The sequence below is a fragment of the Mustela nigripes genome, chromosome 1 (genome assembly GCF_022355385.1).
Source record: "Mustela nigripes isolate SB6536 chromosome 1, MUSNIG.SB6536, whole genome shotgun sequence".
NCBI classification, from domain to species: domain Eukaryota; kingdom Metazoa; phylum Chordata; class Mammalia; order Carnivora; family Mustelidae; genus Mustela; species Mustela nigripes.
This window is the reverse complement of record NC_081557.1, coordinates 257,917,872-257,934,009: the sequence shown is the minus strand read 5'-3', so window position 1 is coordinate 257,934,009 and position 16,138 is coordinate 257,917,872. Positions and strand designations below refer to the sequence as shown.

The window sequence follows — 16,138 nt, the reverse complement described above, 5'->3', positions numbered from 1 at the left end:
TCATTGTGGTTAGCACATTTACCTGAGAACCACTGACCAGGACAAAAGAAGTACAGAAGTTTCCTTTATCTTGCTAACACCAACAGCCTAATTTATATCAGCATATTATGTATAGGTAAGTGGACATTACCTTGCCCAAAATTCTAATTAGACATAATTAGAATTAACTGTTTCCCCAATATGATTCCCACCCAAGGGTTGCAGTAAAGTAACTGAGTTCAGAGGGGGATTTGTAATTTTTTCTACAGCATTTTGGATTTTCTGCATGGAGACACCCCTGTAACACGTATGCTTTTGAGTCTGGATCTGTAGTTTTATGTCATTCTTTAGAGAATGCTTCAGAAGGGTGACAAGCAGCTTAACATCCTGTGAATGAAAAATGACTGTGTGACTGGTGTAAAATACAAAGGAGGAAGCAGAGGGAAAAATTCTCTCATAAATCAAATGTTAAACTGTTAAATTGTTAAATGTTAAATTATTATTGGTGGTGATAATGATGATGACTCCTTTGTATTTGTTTAATATCTTGTACTTTCTAAACTGCTTTCATAAATACTGTCTTGAATCTCACAGTACCATTGCTTCATAGGCGTTCCTTATAGAATCATTTATAAACCATGCATTTTTATCTGTAAAATGTTCATGAACTAGAAGAAAATCATGTATGGACATGTGCTATTTATTTTTCAAGTATCGAACTAGATAATTATTACATTAAGTGAACAGTGATTATTAATGCCATTTTATTTACTTATATTTTTAAAGGTTTTATTTATTTATTTGAGACAGAGAGAGAGAGGCACGAGCAGGGGTTGGAGCAGCAGGCGAGGGAGAAGCAGACTCCTCACTGAGCAGGGAGCCTGGTGCGGGGCCCCATCCCAGGACCTTGGGATCATGATCTGAGCCAAAGGCTTAACTCACTGAGCCACCCAGGCACCCCAATACCATTTATAAAAAAAAGACAGTTTCAACCTACAAGACATTTTCATCAAAATATACAAAATAAAGTGAACCAGTTATGAAATATTTAATGTTCAGATAACTGTAAAATATAAATGCAGGCTTCATACAAATATTTCTCTAAAAATTTGCATCTTTGGTCAATTGATTAACCCTTTACGACATACACACACACATATAATTTACAATATCACTATTCATGTAAAAATGTGATTAGAAAGAGCATACTCTCTGTGATAGAATATACTAAGGACATTTTTTTGAACTAAAGTAATTTACTGTTGTGCAAATTCTTTATTAGATATGTTATATTATTTATAATTCCAGTGTTTTCTTATTAGCTGCATTTCTGATCTATCAGTAAAGGAAAGGGTGATCATACACATTCAGTAAGTGGAAAGTAAACAGATGATTATTTTGTTGTTTTACTTATAAGATAGACATCATTTTTATGCTGGATGGATGTGCTTTTTTTTTGTTTTGTTTTTTAAATAGGGCATCTTCTTCTCCTTCGACATTTTAACACTTGTGTAAAGTCTTCACCTGAAATATTTCAAAGGATTAATCCATTGTTTCCAAGTACTCCTAATCACCTAGGAAAGGTTCAACCATAATTTAGTGGTTAACTTCCCACAGACTGAGGCATTATTTTGCCGGAAGAGCTTGGGGGTATTTGGAAACCTAGTTGTTTCTGCAGGTGCTTTTGAGGAGACCTTGGGCAATCTTGTGGTTGCATATGAGTGGCTAAATAATGAATGGACAAGAGAAGAAAAGGTACACTAGAAGTAGAAGTAAAGACTTCAATGCCATATTTTATCAATTTCAATTGTTTTCTTAGAGTAGTTCTCTAGGACAAAATGGAAAAATTCTCAGGAGAAAGTGGTGTTTTAGATCCTTGCCAAGCTGGCATTAAGATTTCATGGACAAGAGTTTGTTGTTGTTTTTTGTTATTATTTTTTATGGCAAGATACAATAGATAGTCTACATTATCTTCTAGTAATCTCCCTTATGTGGTTTCTCAAATGAATTTATGGTATGGAGTACCAGAAATATTGGGTAAATCATTGAGTGATTTTTCTCTGTGGGAAGTCTGTCATTTTTAAAGAGATATTTAATCTGTGTAATGGTGTGTAAGATCTTTAGGTTATCAGTTAAGGGTAGCTGCATCTGAGAGAAACATCTGAGCTGCTGACAAGCAATAATCAAAATGGAAAAAGAGGATAGGGAACGTAACTATAAAATTCTACTGCATTTTTGATGAAAGACAAATGAAAATTAGGAAGATATTTCAGTCTTCTTTAAAGCTATAGTGTCTGGATGAATTCTAAGATATATTACTTGATCAGATTTTAATAGATTTAGATTTATTTCTGTTCTTCTAAGAATACCAGCCCTAAAACAAACTGTAAAGATAAAAGAAAAAACTTTGCCCAAATCTATATGAAGTCCTGTCCTGATCTAAAAATTTAAAAAACAAAACTAGACAAAACAAGAAATATATAAATATATCCCCAGTTAAGAGACTTTTAAGAAAAGAAAAGTAATCAATGCCAATTAATGGGAGCAGAAAAGTAAGGAAAGGATATGGAGCAAAGATTAAAGAACCAAGTGGACAACAAAGTCGTCTTGGTGGAGCTGAACGCCTAGAAGGTGAAGTAAATACTACCCATCCCCGAAAGGTGGACAAGTCTTAAATTTTTATACTTAAGAAACACATGTTGAAAATTTAAAGTCTTTGAGTGATGTCAAACAATGAGACTATGAAAATCAGGTAAGGCATGAAAAAATGGAGATAAATTAGTTGTAGTTAGAATGAAAACCAACGTTTGCCTCAGGAAGAGAAATGTCAGTTTTGTACTCTATTTTATATAACAAGCACTGAATTTACTGATCCAGTTTCACAGCTTTGTTTGTTCCCTGTTCTGGGGTGACTCCTAAGTTAACCCCAACTATGGTGCCTCACTCAGTTAACTACCAGTCCAACATCTCCATTTGTTTACTGGAAATTTAAAGGTCTCTTAAATTTCAGATGTAAAATATTTAACATTTTTTCCCCGAGTTACCTCTCCTACACTTCATTTGACTTTTTTTTACTTCTCAAGATAAAATCTTGTGTCATCTTTGACCTATCCCTATCCTTTACCATGACAGCTAATTAATTACCACATTCTGACAAATATTCTACTGTAAATGTTCTCAAATTCATGACTTTGTTTCTTTTCTTACTACCACAATCCATCCGTCCATTCCCATTGATTATATATGCCTCTGTGCTCATTGGTCCTCTTTTTATTTTTCTCCCTTCTTTAAACCATCATTACGCAGACTGCAGATTCATCTCCCTAAGCACTGCATATACTTATGTTGTCATTTCAGATAAAGTCAAAAACTCTTTTGATTAGCACTGAAGGCTTTCCATAATTTGTATCCCTCTGATCTATATATCCTTCATAACCTACTTGTCCTCAGTAGCCCTTGGCTTCATTTATTCTCTGCTTCAACAAACACTGTCTATGATGTACTAGACCCCACAATATGGCTTTTAGGTATAAAACAGTAACAACATCAACAATAATTAATGACTTGGACCAGACAATAGCATGGCCTCCATTAGAGGTGAAAAGATTGCCATGTGAAAATACAAAATACTCTCAGTGTAGATCATATTCGGGTGAGCCATGGGAGACCTCAATAAGGAGGAGATGACAGAGTTTAGTGATAAAGTCTGAGTGGGAGCTCACCGGGTAGACTTGAGGTGGACCCTTTAGGCAGAAGAATCAGAGTGTGCGTGAGGACATGGAGGTGTGAAGGAGTTTGGTTGTCCATTGAAGTCTGGTTAGTATGAAATGGCTGGAACATAGATTAGAAGCAGGTTGGAGGGGCGCCTGGGTGGCTCAGTGGATTAAGCCTCTGCCTTCAGCTCAGGTCAGGGTCTCAGGGTCCTGGGATCGAGCCCCGCATAGGGCTCTCTGCTCAACAGGAGCCTGTTTCCCCTTCTCTCTCTCTGCCTGCTTCTCTGCCTACTTGTGATTTCTGTCTGTCAAATAAATAAATAAAATCTTCAAAAAAAAAAAAAAAAAGAAGCAGGTTGGAGAGTGAGACGAGATGATGGAGAGGTTGCCTTAAGACGGGGGTACAGTTTACCTACAGAAACGTGAAGGAAAAAGCAGAGTGTGGGGTACAGATGAGAAGTTTACAAATGTGATGATGGAGTAGTAAATATTCTCTTCTGACACCTTTAATTTTCTCAGTGGACCCGGTCAGCTCAGATTGAGGATGGGATAAAAGGTGCTGGAGGTTTGAGGAAAAGAGAAGTATGAAATAGTTTTCAAAGAGAAAGGAAAAAAAAATCAACAGGGGTTGTATTTAAAAAAAAAAAAAAATCAGATACAAAAACTTGTTTTCCTGAAAGCATCAATCCAATTTATTTTTATCTGAGATCCAATACATCAAATAGATTCCTCTCCAATGTCCCTTCTTTCTTTTTTCTAAGATTTCATTTTCTTAAAGATTTTATTTACTGATTTGACAGAGAGAGATCACAAGCAGGCAGAGAGGCAAACAGATTGAGAGGAGGAAGCAGGCTCCCTGCTAAGCAGAGAGCCTGATGCGGGGCTTGACCCCAGGACCCTGGGATCATGATCTGAGCTGAAGGTAGAGGCTTTAACCCACTGAGCCACCCAGGCGCCCCAGATTTCATTTTTTTTTATTTGAGAGTGAACACACTAGAGAGACAGAGGGAGAGCATGCAAGCGTGAGCTGTGCGGAGGGACAGAGGAAGAGGGAGAAGCAGAAGCAGGCTCCCACAGCAGAGCAGGGAGCCCAAAGCAGGGCTCCATCCCAGGACCCTGGGATCATGACCTGAAGGCAGATGGTTCACTGACTGAGCCACCCAGGCACCCCTTCAAAGCCACTTTTAATCTGAATGCCCTGGTGATAGGCCTGGCTAGATTAAAGTTTTCCAATTTTGTTGTGAAGATAGCCTATAGTTTAGCAAAAATTTTCATCACTAAGTGTTAAACTGCAAATTCACAGACGCTTTCAGGAGTTTGAATTAACTAGATCTGAGATTGTAGGATTGTAGGATATAATTTTCTGCATATTTAGTAAGCACTTCCAGGTGATTTTGAAAAAGTCTGTCCTCCAGTCATACTTGGAGGAGCCTCAATATTTAAGACAAAATATAAACACCTTTGTGTAACAACAGAGGAAGAGGATTTTCCAGGGAAACAAACAATAGGATACCTCTTTCTCTTTCTATTTCCTCTTAATCCTCCCCTGTCTATTTTTCTCCTTTCTCTCCCAATGGATAGCTAGCTAGCTAGGCGTATAAATATATAGATAGATATAAAACCATGGGATCTATGTATCTAAGATAGATTTTATTTAACAGAATTGCTTCACACAATTTTATGGTTGATAAAGCTGGAAACTCAGGTAGGATTTCTACTCCCAAGGCAGAATTTTTTTCTTCTCATTAAAAGCTCAGTTTTAGCTCTTAAGTCCTTCAAATGATTGGTTGAAGCCCACCCACTTATATCTTAAAGTCAACTGATTATAAATGTTGATTAGAGCTACAGAATACTTCACAACAATGTGTAGACTTGTGTTAAACTAAACAACTTGGCAATATAGCCTAGCCAAAGTTGACACTTAAAATTAGCCATTATACTGCCCAGTTTCATCTTTGGCCAATCCATGACACAGAGTTTGCTGCAATAAAATTGAATTGGTGGCCATTCTTTAAGCACTGCTTAACTTGTTGTTCCCTCTTCCTAGACTATCTTCTCATGCCTCTTCATCTGGAAATTTACCCCAAATCCCTACTTCAATTTAAGCAATACCTATTTGTTGTCTAAATAAAACACAGTAAGAATACTTACTAATAGGTTGAACAGCATGCTTTTCTACAAAATATCTCTTGGAACTACAGCCATAAATAAGCTAGTAAGAAAGATGGACCCTGCTCTCACCCAATATAGTAATTCATATTTGTGTGTGTTCTTTGTACATAAGGGCATAGCAAATAAAAGAGAATCATGATCATACTTCAAAAATTATGATAGGCTTTGGCATAAAGAACTTCTTTTTTTTTTTTTTTAAAGATTTTATTTATTTATTTGACAGACAGGAATCACAAGTAGGCAGAGAGGCAGGCAGAGAGAGAGAGGAGGAAGCAGGCTCCCTGCTGAACAGAGAGCCCGATGCGGGGCTCGATCCCAGGACCCTGGGATCATGACCTGAGCTGAGGGCAGAGGCTTTAACCCACTGAGCCACCCAGACGCCCCCATAAAGAACTTCTAAGACATTCTGTTTTCCTCCCTCCTTCCTCCCTAACTTGGCAAGTTGTTCATTTATTGATACTAACTCTGTCTCTGGTGGGAGGGAACTAGACACATCCTACTCCTGAAAAATAATTTCATAGCATAAATCCAGAGAGGTTCGATTTTAAACTTTTCTCTTTCTTCTCCTTCCTTCCTTTCTTTCTTTTGTGCTCTTCCTTTCTTCCTTTCTTCATTTTCTTTATTTTCTTCATATACTTTTTGCTACTGTGATGTCTAAACTGAGCTTCTGGGAGTGAGCAAGAGGAAAGAAATAAAGATTTGGAATGCCTGCGATTTATTTCTGAATTTCTGATATACCTCTTGTATTTTGATCCTTTACTTGCAGACCGGTCACAGCTTCCCGTCCATCTTTGCCAGTATGGATGATTGCCCTCATTGTGTTTGGAGTGTTGGCAATCCTGGGAATAACTATTGGTCTCCTGGTTCATTTTCTGGCAGTAGGTTGGTAAAGAATACATTTTTAGTTATTTCAGTTTGTTGTAAACTTTATTTCCATTTCTACCAAATACAAGATATTGCAAACAGGAAATTATCTATCTTCCTTTAAAATGGCCATCAATGACCCAAGATCCCAGAAACATGCATTTACCAAGCACTGTATTGTAGACATCTTTTGAATATACACAAGTAAAAGAATGTATACAATATACAGATATGAATGTACAGGTAGATAATTGATAGTCAGAAAAAGTAACCTACCAAGATGGTATTATATGACTTTATAATTAGAATATTAAGATAAAAGAATCTAAATAAAGAACTAAAGGGTGCACTGTGAACTCTGAATTAAAAAGAAAGCTGAATAGTTTCAAGATTTTTTTTTTTTTTTAACTACTTATGGTAAAGTCAAATAACCTACCATTGCAAAGTTTGGTCTCTATAGTAAAAGATCCATGACCCCTAGACAGACTAACTACAATTAACAATGTTGGTTCACAAATTATTGTTCATAAACAAACCATTTCCAGCATTTCTTTAGAACTTTCTGACTTCCTTTTCTATTACCTTTCTCAATATGAAATATTTTCACCATATTTATAATAGTAAGTCATATTTTATTTTAATTACAGTGCTTTAATTCTCTGCATTCAGATAGAAACTGTAAAGAAACAATTAACATTCTCATTTAAAATTATATCCTTATTATTGCCTCATGTAATGATTGTATCCATATTGAGCTTGTCTCTTTCATCACAGTCTTCAAAAGCAATGATCATATTGCAAAATAGTATTAATATTGATTTAGTGCTTACTATATGCTAGGTGCTATATAACAGCTTAATATCTATCACATTTAGGGGCAAGATGTATCATATACCAAATGGCTTAGTGTCCATGAAAATTTGGGAAGGAAATATAATTGGTTAGGTGTGGACTCAGTAGTCAAATCAAATTTGATCCTTGTCTCTTAGTAGCTATATGCTAGATAAGTTACTGGATATCTCTGAGACCACATTTCTCCTGATATATTTCATTCCAAAATTTTCATGAAAAAAAAACAAAAAAAAAAAAAAAATATATATATATATATATATATATATATATACTTCATATGTGTTTTATAAAGTTATCTTCCCATGGTACATAATAAATGATAACTATTTTTATTCATAGTCTGATGGTTATGGGACATAAATCTCATTTCTTTATATAGTCCTATCTGTCTCAATCAAGATACTACTCTTTTTTCTTACCTTTGTCTATATCTATATTTGCTGCATTACGGGTCCAGTATACACTTTTCACAATGCCCAGGATATCGAATCGACTGTGACAGAAGGATTCATGGGCTATATCAGTGTAAAATACAAGCACAATATTTACTAGTTGGTATTACTAGGTAATCTCTATTTGCATTTGAAATCCATTTCACTTAAATAATTCTCGGTTCACTTTAACTTACAGAAAATACAACCTACTACTACCAAGGTAGATTTACAGTTTTGGATATTCCATATAACAGTAATTATCAAAGAGAGACGTCACTGGAAAATAACTATCTTAGCAAAATTCTTGAGACTAAGGTAAGTTAGTCTTTTCGTATATTTATTTCATTGTTAGTTCTGTAAAATATAAATATATTATTGGAATTTGATGTTTGGCTCTATGTTCTCTTTAACAGATGGTTGATGCATTTCAAAGTTCTAGTATTTACAGACAATATATCAATTCTCAAGTCATCACACTGGTGTAAGTAACTAATAATAGCAGTTAGAAAAGAGATCAACCCATTTGTAGACATGTATTTCAAGTACCTCTGTAAGAAGAATTTTGAAATATAATAATCATGAGTCAATAAATTACTAATAAACAGTATCACCCTAAGTTAAATGTCAGAATAATTGTTCAATATAAAACCAAAGCAAAGGGGGGCCCCTGGGTGCCTCAGTTGGTTAAGCAGCTACCTTCAGCTCAGGTCATGATCCCAGAGTCCTGGGATCGAGCCCCACATCGGGCTTCCTGCTTGAAGGGAAGCCTGCTTCTCCTTCTCCCTCTGCCTGCTCCTCTGCCTGCTGCTCTGCTTACTTGTGTTCTCTCTCCAACTCCCAAATAAATAAATAAAATCTTAATTAAAAAAAAAACACAAAAGATTGGGCTCTCTATTTATTCATTAGATCTATTGAGAACTTATTATTCATTAAACCCCTCATAACTCAAGTTTCTTGAGTTTTTATGTCCAGCAAATAGCAGATGATCCCTTTGACCAATGTCTGATAGTAAAACATTTTAGCAGTAGTGTAAATACAGACCCTGTTTTCTCATGTCTTTTCACTTGCAAGTCAGCTAAATACCTTGTGGAACTACCCTAGAATTCTTACAGGTAGTTATCTACACCAAGATTTGATAACAAGGAGGTCCTTCTAGTCTATACGTAAAACATGCTATGTGTCCTCTTTATGGGGGTTTAGAGTACATGAGATAGCAGAGGAGCCCAAGAACAGGAGTTAGTCAACCTGAGCCCAGCCTTTGTCACATAGCAGCCCCAGAGCTTTGGGTGAGTTACTATATCACTTTGATTCTGCTCATCAATCCATGAAATAGCACAGTCACTGCCTCTCATAAAACTAGACTTGGGATCAAAGAAGAAATGTATTGGAATATTTGCAAATAAACATATTTCCAATGAAATATGTTTTGCTTTTACCTTCATCATTGGCACCAGACAATATGCCTGCCTTCTTCCTCTGCTCCTGAAACTCATGGGACTTCTGGACTTTCAGAACACATCAAAGATCTCAGTTAGAATTAACCTGGAGGGTTGATTTTAGTATTGGAAAGAGATGGAAGGCTAAAGTGGAAGGGCCCAGGCATCTTTCAGAGATCATCGCGACCACTGGAGAGCTTCTGCTTTTCTTCCCATGCATGTAACATTACTTATCTATGGGAAGGACAGGCCCAAAGGAAGTGATGGAGAGGCTGCAGGACAGAGATTTTCATTTTGGTACACCCTCCTATGATAATCAAACCTGTGTGTACTGAGTGCTTCTTAGCACAAGTTACTGATTTATATGCCAAAACATTAGTCATCCATGAGAAAGAGTCAAAGCATAATAGTGCCACTTCAGACACTGGCCTCAAAGCTGCTTACAATTCCTACATGTCTGCTGCTCAACCCCTGGGGTTGCTCACCCCTTTCTGAATTCCAAACCAATCTTGCTTGAACACCAGGGTCAGGTTCATCTTCCTCAAGTACGGTTTTATTCGACAGCTTCTCATTACTGCTACTGCTTGACTAGCCTTAAATGTCCTCTTCCATCTGAGCCCAATCTCCTAGACATTGTTGTCTCTGTGACTGGGCATAAAGAGACAGTACAGTTTGAAAATCCTGGGTTACAGAGTCAATCGTACTGAATCTGGTTTGATTCAGTAGCTGTGTAATCTCAAGCATATTAGGTAGCAGCTCAGAGCTTCCATTCTTCCCCGTCTATAAAACGAAGATAATGACACCTATGTTGCAAGGTTGTTGCAAAGTTTAAGTGTGATAATAAATGTGAAAATATAGTAGATGCCCAGTAGATGCTAATTAATTACGGCTCTCCAGTTAGTCGGGAGTAGTACTCTTCCTCTTCTCTGCCTGATGAAATTTTGTTTGATAACGAAATAGTGAAACAATAATTTAAGGTCCAGTGTAAATGTCACCTCTTCCATGAAAATTTCTCTGATTCTTTAAGCAAAAAATGAGTTACCCTTCTATTGAAGATAAGATAAAATAAATATCATTGCTTCTGCCTAATTTATTGTAGTAATTTGTGTACATGTCTTATCTCCTAGAAATCTGGAAATACCTGGAGGATAGGAACCATGTGTTAATCACCCTTGCAAGACCTAGTAGTACCTATTACAGTCACTTGTCTATAGCAAGTTGCTCAGTAAATGTTTGGTGAATACAAGAATAAGTGAGCCCAGTTCTTACGTGGTACTTCTTTAAAAAAAAAAAAATTATTTATTTTATATAGAGAGAGTGAGAGCATGAGAGAGAGAGAGCGAGCGAGCGATCATGAGTGGAAGATGCAGGCAGAGAGGGAGAGAGAGACCCAGGTAGACTCCACACTAAGCAAAAAGCCTGATTCAGGGCTCAATCCCTCTTCTGTGGTAATTCTACCTTATGCTCAAACCTTTCCTATTTTTCAGATTTATAGAACTACTTGTCCTCTAAGATGAATACTAGAGCTGCATGCTTACTGTCACCAAATAAGTGTAGGCAGATGGATGATCCTGTGTTTAACCAAAAATGAAGTTACTACACAAACCCATAACAAAGCAGAAGAAATAAAAATATAAAAGAACAGGGAATGAGGAAGGAAATGCTATTTTTTCTAAAGATTTTATTTATTTATTTATTTATTTATTTATTTATTTATTTGACACAGAGAGAGAGAGATCACAAGTAGGCAGAGAAGCAGGCAGAGAGAGGGGGGAAGCAGGCTCCCTGCTGAGCAGAGAGCCTGATGTGGGGCTCGATCCCAGGACCCCTGAGATCATGACCTGAGCTGAAGGCAGAGGCTTAACCCGTTGAGCCACCCAGGTGCCCCGGAAATGCTATTTTTAAACAATATATGAAATATGTTTATCTTGTTGAAACATACTTATCTTGTTTCTAGTCCTCATGACAACAGTGTCACTGCACATATATGGCTAGTATTCAAGGCTTCCAGGTCAATGAAGGAAAACACAAGAAGAAGAATTGAAAGCATCTTACGTCAGATGCTGAGGAACCATGCAGGCTCTCTGACCACAGATCCTAATTCTCTCAGGCTCATGGGTAAGCTAATGTATTAAATAGGAGCAGTGTTACTCTCATCTTTTTATTTCTAACATACATCACAAGTACCATGCACAAAGCTGATATTCAATTTTTTCAATGACTATGTCATTATTTTATATCAGAGCAATAATTTGTGTTCTCTCTTATTGAGAACATAATATTCAAATCACAATAATAGCATAACTGAAAGCAGTTCTGGGGGGAAAACTGCTTTTCATTATAAAGCAAATAGTAAAGCTCTGAACAGTCCTTAAAAGTAATGGTGTGTCTTGTGTATTTTTTCATGATCTCCTATAACATTCAAAAATAGCATACAATCTGCCATTATAAGACAGGTCACTTCTAAAAATTATTTTTGTGCACTGACAGGAATCAGATTCACTTGCCGGTCTTCCTGTTCCCCCGAGAAAAGTTACCAGCAATTTTCCACTTACTTGATAAAGAATACAGTTCCAATCAAATAAAAAAGAAGTCTCTCATGTGGAACTATGAAGGTGGTATTTCCATATCATACCTTCACATAAAGTAGAAGAACAATTCAAATAAACCCATACTCTCTCTTTTCTACTGACATTTTATCCTGAGATTCAAAATTATTTTCTGGACCCCTCCTGCTCTGCTGAACTAAGCATCTTACTTCATCGGCCCTAGGGTCAATGGATTAATGTTAGGTACTATGTTTACCATGAGCTTTTGTTCTGTTTCAGAAATCAGTAAGGTTGATGCTGAAAAGATTATCAACAACCGTAAGTTCAGATACTTTTCCTAATTAAATGTGTGAGATGATCTAAGACATAACAGTCAAGACTTGTTACTGTTAACTAGGCACAATTCTAATCAGGCACTTGACATACAAATCATTTAGTCCTCACATCAATCCCAAAGGTAGATATTATTATTATCATCCCATTTGAGTATGGGGAAACTGAAGCACAAAGAAGTGAAACAATCTGCCCAAGGTCATCCAGCTTGTGAATGATATGGTCAGAATTCAGACAGGGTGGCAGAGCCCATGAACTTAATTGTGACTTTATCTGCCTTCCATACCTCTCATATTCTCCAAGTGCTGAAGAATCTTGGAGATCCTATGCTGGGTATGGAGGTGATCCAAGGTCTGCTAGTGATTCTTGTGCAAATTATAACCTATCCTCTTCAGTGCAAGATATTGTCAGATAGAACCATACAAGAATAATTCAGTTTACTCTCTGCTTTATAATCAAATAAACATCATCTTCCTACTCTCAATGGAACAAAACTGACTCTGACAGGCTGTGGGACACGAGCAAGGATGTCAGCTACATATGACAGAATCAGGGGAGGTTCCAACGCTGAGAGAGGAGAATGGCCATGGCAAGCAACTCTCAAAAAAAACGGCCAACACCACTGCGGGGCATCTTTGATCAGTGAAAGATATTTGGTGACTGCAGCTCACTGCTTTCAAAAGTAAGTTCTTCGTGTTGCCCAGGGATAGGGAGACCAAAGACCCTGGAACAGTTGCGGTTCTTACCTGTTTTCCCAGCTTCATTATCAGTAGCACTCTCATTTCAAGTGTCCTGGCTTGGAAGACAGTTTATATAGGAAGCCAATCTAAGATTTTTCTGCATTACCTATAAAAACGCTAAGAGTCATTCGTTCTTGATACTACATTTTTTTTCTCATATGAATAAAAACGCTAAGAGTCATTCATTCTTGATACTACATTTTTTTTCTCATATGATTCTTATCTCTCATCACTTTATAGTCTAGACATCCCTAACGACTCATAGTTGCTAAAACATATCATCTTATGTCATACCTCCCTCCCCTTCTGCACATGCCTATCCCCTTCTCTGATATTTTAGGTAACTGTGACTCAAAATGCTACTTTCCCTAAGAAATCTCTTCCCTAGAGCATGCAGATTCAAGTCCACCTGTTTGTCCTCCCACTAATTAGATACAAAGCACTAAGCAATTACAAATGTCTGTGTTTATGCCCATCTTTCATTTTATGCCCATTTCTTGAAGGTATGACTATTAATTTTTATTTCCATATTCCCATTACTTTACATAGCATATGGTATAGGAACTCAAACAAGATTTTTAAATGAATTTTAAAAATCAGACTATCACTGCTAATGAGCTATACAGCAAAGAAATATTAATGTAATGAAAAGAATACAGTAGACGCAGTCTGTATTTCTATTTTTTTAAATTTAATTTAACTTAATTTTTTAGTGTTCCAAAATTCATTGTTTATGTTATTATTTTGAGATAAATACAAAATACATAATTTTTCTTTCTTTAGGACAAACAATCCAAAAAACTATACTGTCAGCTTTGGCACCAGAGTAAATCCCCCCTATATGCAACATTATGTTCAACAAATTATTGTTCATGAAGACTACATCCAGGGTGAACATCATGATGATATTGCAGTTATACAGCTCACTACAAAAGTCTTGTTTCAGAATGATGTACATCGAGTTTGCCTTCCTGAAGCCACACAGGTTTTTCCACCAGGTGAAGGAGTTGTTGTTACAGGATGGGGAGCACTTTCATATAATGGTAAGTTCAGTGAAGGTTTACCATAGTGTTTGAATACAAAAGCATCAAGAAGAAATGGTGACCAAGGTACAGAGTGAAAGGCATCAATTACTTCAGGATGCCTAGTTCTCCCAGGCCATGTCTCAGGAAATAATGCTTATGGAGTTATGGCTTCTCAAATTGCCTTGGTTTGGAAAATTCTGTGGAGACCAGTTGGTTGTAGAAACTCCCCAACCTGGAGTAACTAGCTGAGAAAGTTCTGGTTTAAATATATAAGACAAGAGAAAAGGACATGGAAAGAGAGCATTTAAAAGACCTCAAACTATTCTTTGAAAGTTTCTATTTAAACTTAAGAATAGGCAAAAGTCAAATGTAGGTTTTATGCACAGAGGACAAAAGAAGCTTTCCACCCTGCTCTGTTTCAGAGCAGCTCTTTTACTGGTGATGTTTACTCCCTTTAGGTAAATACCCAGAGGTACTTCAGAAGGCACCTGTGAAGATCATTGACACAAACACTTGTAATTCTAGGGAAGGATATGATGGTTTGGTATCCGACACAATGCTATGTGCTGGGTACTTGGAAGGAAATATAGATGCCTGCCAGGTAAGTCTGGACACTAGTCATACTGACCAAGAGTATATAAGAGTGTATAAATAATTGCTCTTATTTTATGAAAATTATCAACATGGAGACAATTGTATGCTTCTGTTAATTTGTCCTTTAACAATTCTATTAAACCCCCTCTAGTTTTGGTGCTAAAGTAATTTTCCACTACATGCAATGTATGTTTGTAAGTGTTTAACAAATACTTAAGTTGGAATTACTCTGAGCCAAGCATGGACTGAGTCTTCTACAAACACTTCATTTAATCCTCATCACAACCTTGTGATGTAGATACTACCATTACCATTTTACAGATGAGAAAACTGAGTCACAAGAAGGTAAACAGAACTGCACAAGAGCACATAGCAAGTGGAAAAGCTGGCACACAAGGGCTTCTAGCATCACAGTCCACAGTCTTAACCGTATTTCAGTAAAGGGTTAGTCTCCGAGAATTTTCAACTACTTCCAGCCCCTATCTCTTACCTTCTTGGCCTCTCCGTGGCCAGGGTTTTAGCTACTTTTCTCAGATATAAAGCCCTGTTCTGAAAGTACATCTATAATATTTGTCTCCCAAAGGCTTTCTTATAGAACTAGACCTTATAACTTATCAGTTCATGCTTTCAAGATTCAAGTTAACACCAAAGAGCTCCCGAGACTATACTCCAGCCACAGAAGGGGTAAAGGGTGATGCAGGGATTTACACCATACATTTTCCTCTGGTCTGTATGAAGCATGAATCACAAAAAGTTAATTCTCATAATGATCACTGTTCTTTGTTTTATTTAGGGTGACTCTGGAGGTCCACTAGTTCATCCCAATTCTCGAAATATCTGGTACCTCGTTGGAATCGTGAGCTGGGGAGAAGAATGTGGTGAAGTCAATAAGCCAGGGGTCTATATGCGAGTGACTGCCTACCGCAACTGGATTGCCTCCAAGACCGGTATCTAAGAGAAAAGCATCTTGTAGCAACTCTCTGAAGTCACTTTTGCCTAAGGTTACTCCCAACCTTATTTAGCATGCATTTTAAATTAGTGTGTACAATGGCTGTTTTGAAAGAATTGTGGTCCTGAGGGAATATTTATGAACTTGAATTTTAAGCAGACTTACAAAGTAAATCTCATGTTTAGTCAAGAAGACCTGAGCAAAGAAAGTGCTCCTATTAAAAAAGGACAATTACTATTTCTCTCTTGTATGAACCAGCGTCATGCCTTGATGTGGCATAAAGCTATTGGTTTGAGTCACTCAGACTTTCTGGAATTATGAAATTTCATTGCAAGTTATCTGGCAGCACTGTGAGAGACTGGAACCAACACTTTCTGAGGGTTGGGTTGAAATATGCTCTATCTGCCTCATGTCATAGCATTTGAGGAAGGAGGATGATTGTAAACTGACGCTGACCAGAATCAGGCACTGAATTCTAGTCTCTTGTTTGTATGGGGA

At 37.0% G+C, this 16,138-nt stretch overlaps 1 protein-coding gene across 1 annotated transcript; it reads left to right on the top strand.

The window, feature by feature from the left end:
* The first annotated feature begins 2,507 nt into the window (after window positions 1–2,507).
* LOC132001939 (transmembrane protease serine 11B-like protein) lies at window positions 2,508–15,646 on the top strand. The gene is made up of 10 exons (XM_059376961.1): window positions 2,508–2,647; window positions 6,631–6,746; window positions 8,211–8,329; window positions 8,428–8,495; window positions 11,408–11,568; window positions 12,279–12,317; window positions 12,840–13,014; window positions 13,856–14,115; window positions 14,556–14,698; window positions 15,485–15,646. Exons 1-10 carry the CDS (start codon window positions 2,508–2,510, stop codon window positions 15,644–15,646), a joined length of 1,383 nt encoding a protein of 460 aa, XP_059232944.1.
* The last annotated feature ends 492 nt before the right edge of the window (window positions 15,647–16,138 follow it).

Coding starts and splice junctions, on each gene's coding strand:
- LOC132001939 (XM_059376961.1), top strand. CDS start 2,508: ATGCCAATTAATGGGAGCAGAAAAGTAAGGAAAGGATATGGAGCAAAG. Junction 13,015..13,855: donor GCAGCTCACTGCTTTCAAAA/GTAAGTTCTTCG, acceptor TTCTTTCTTTAG/GACAAACAATCCAAAAAACT. Junction 14,116..14,555: donor GGGAGCACTTTCATATAATG/GTAAGTTCAGTG, acceptor TACTCCCTTTAG/GTAAATACCCAGAGGTACTT.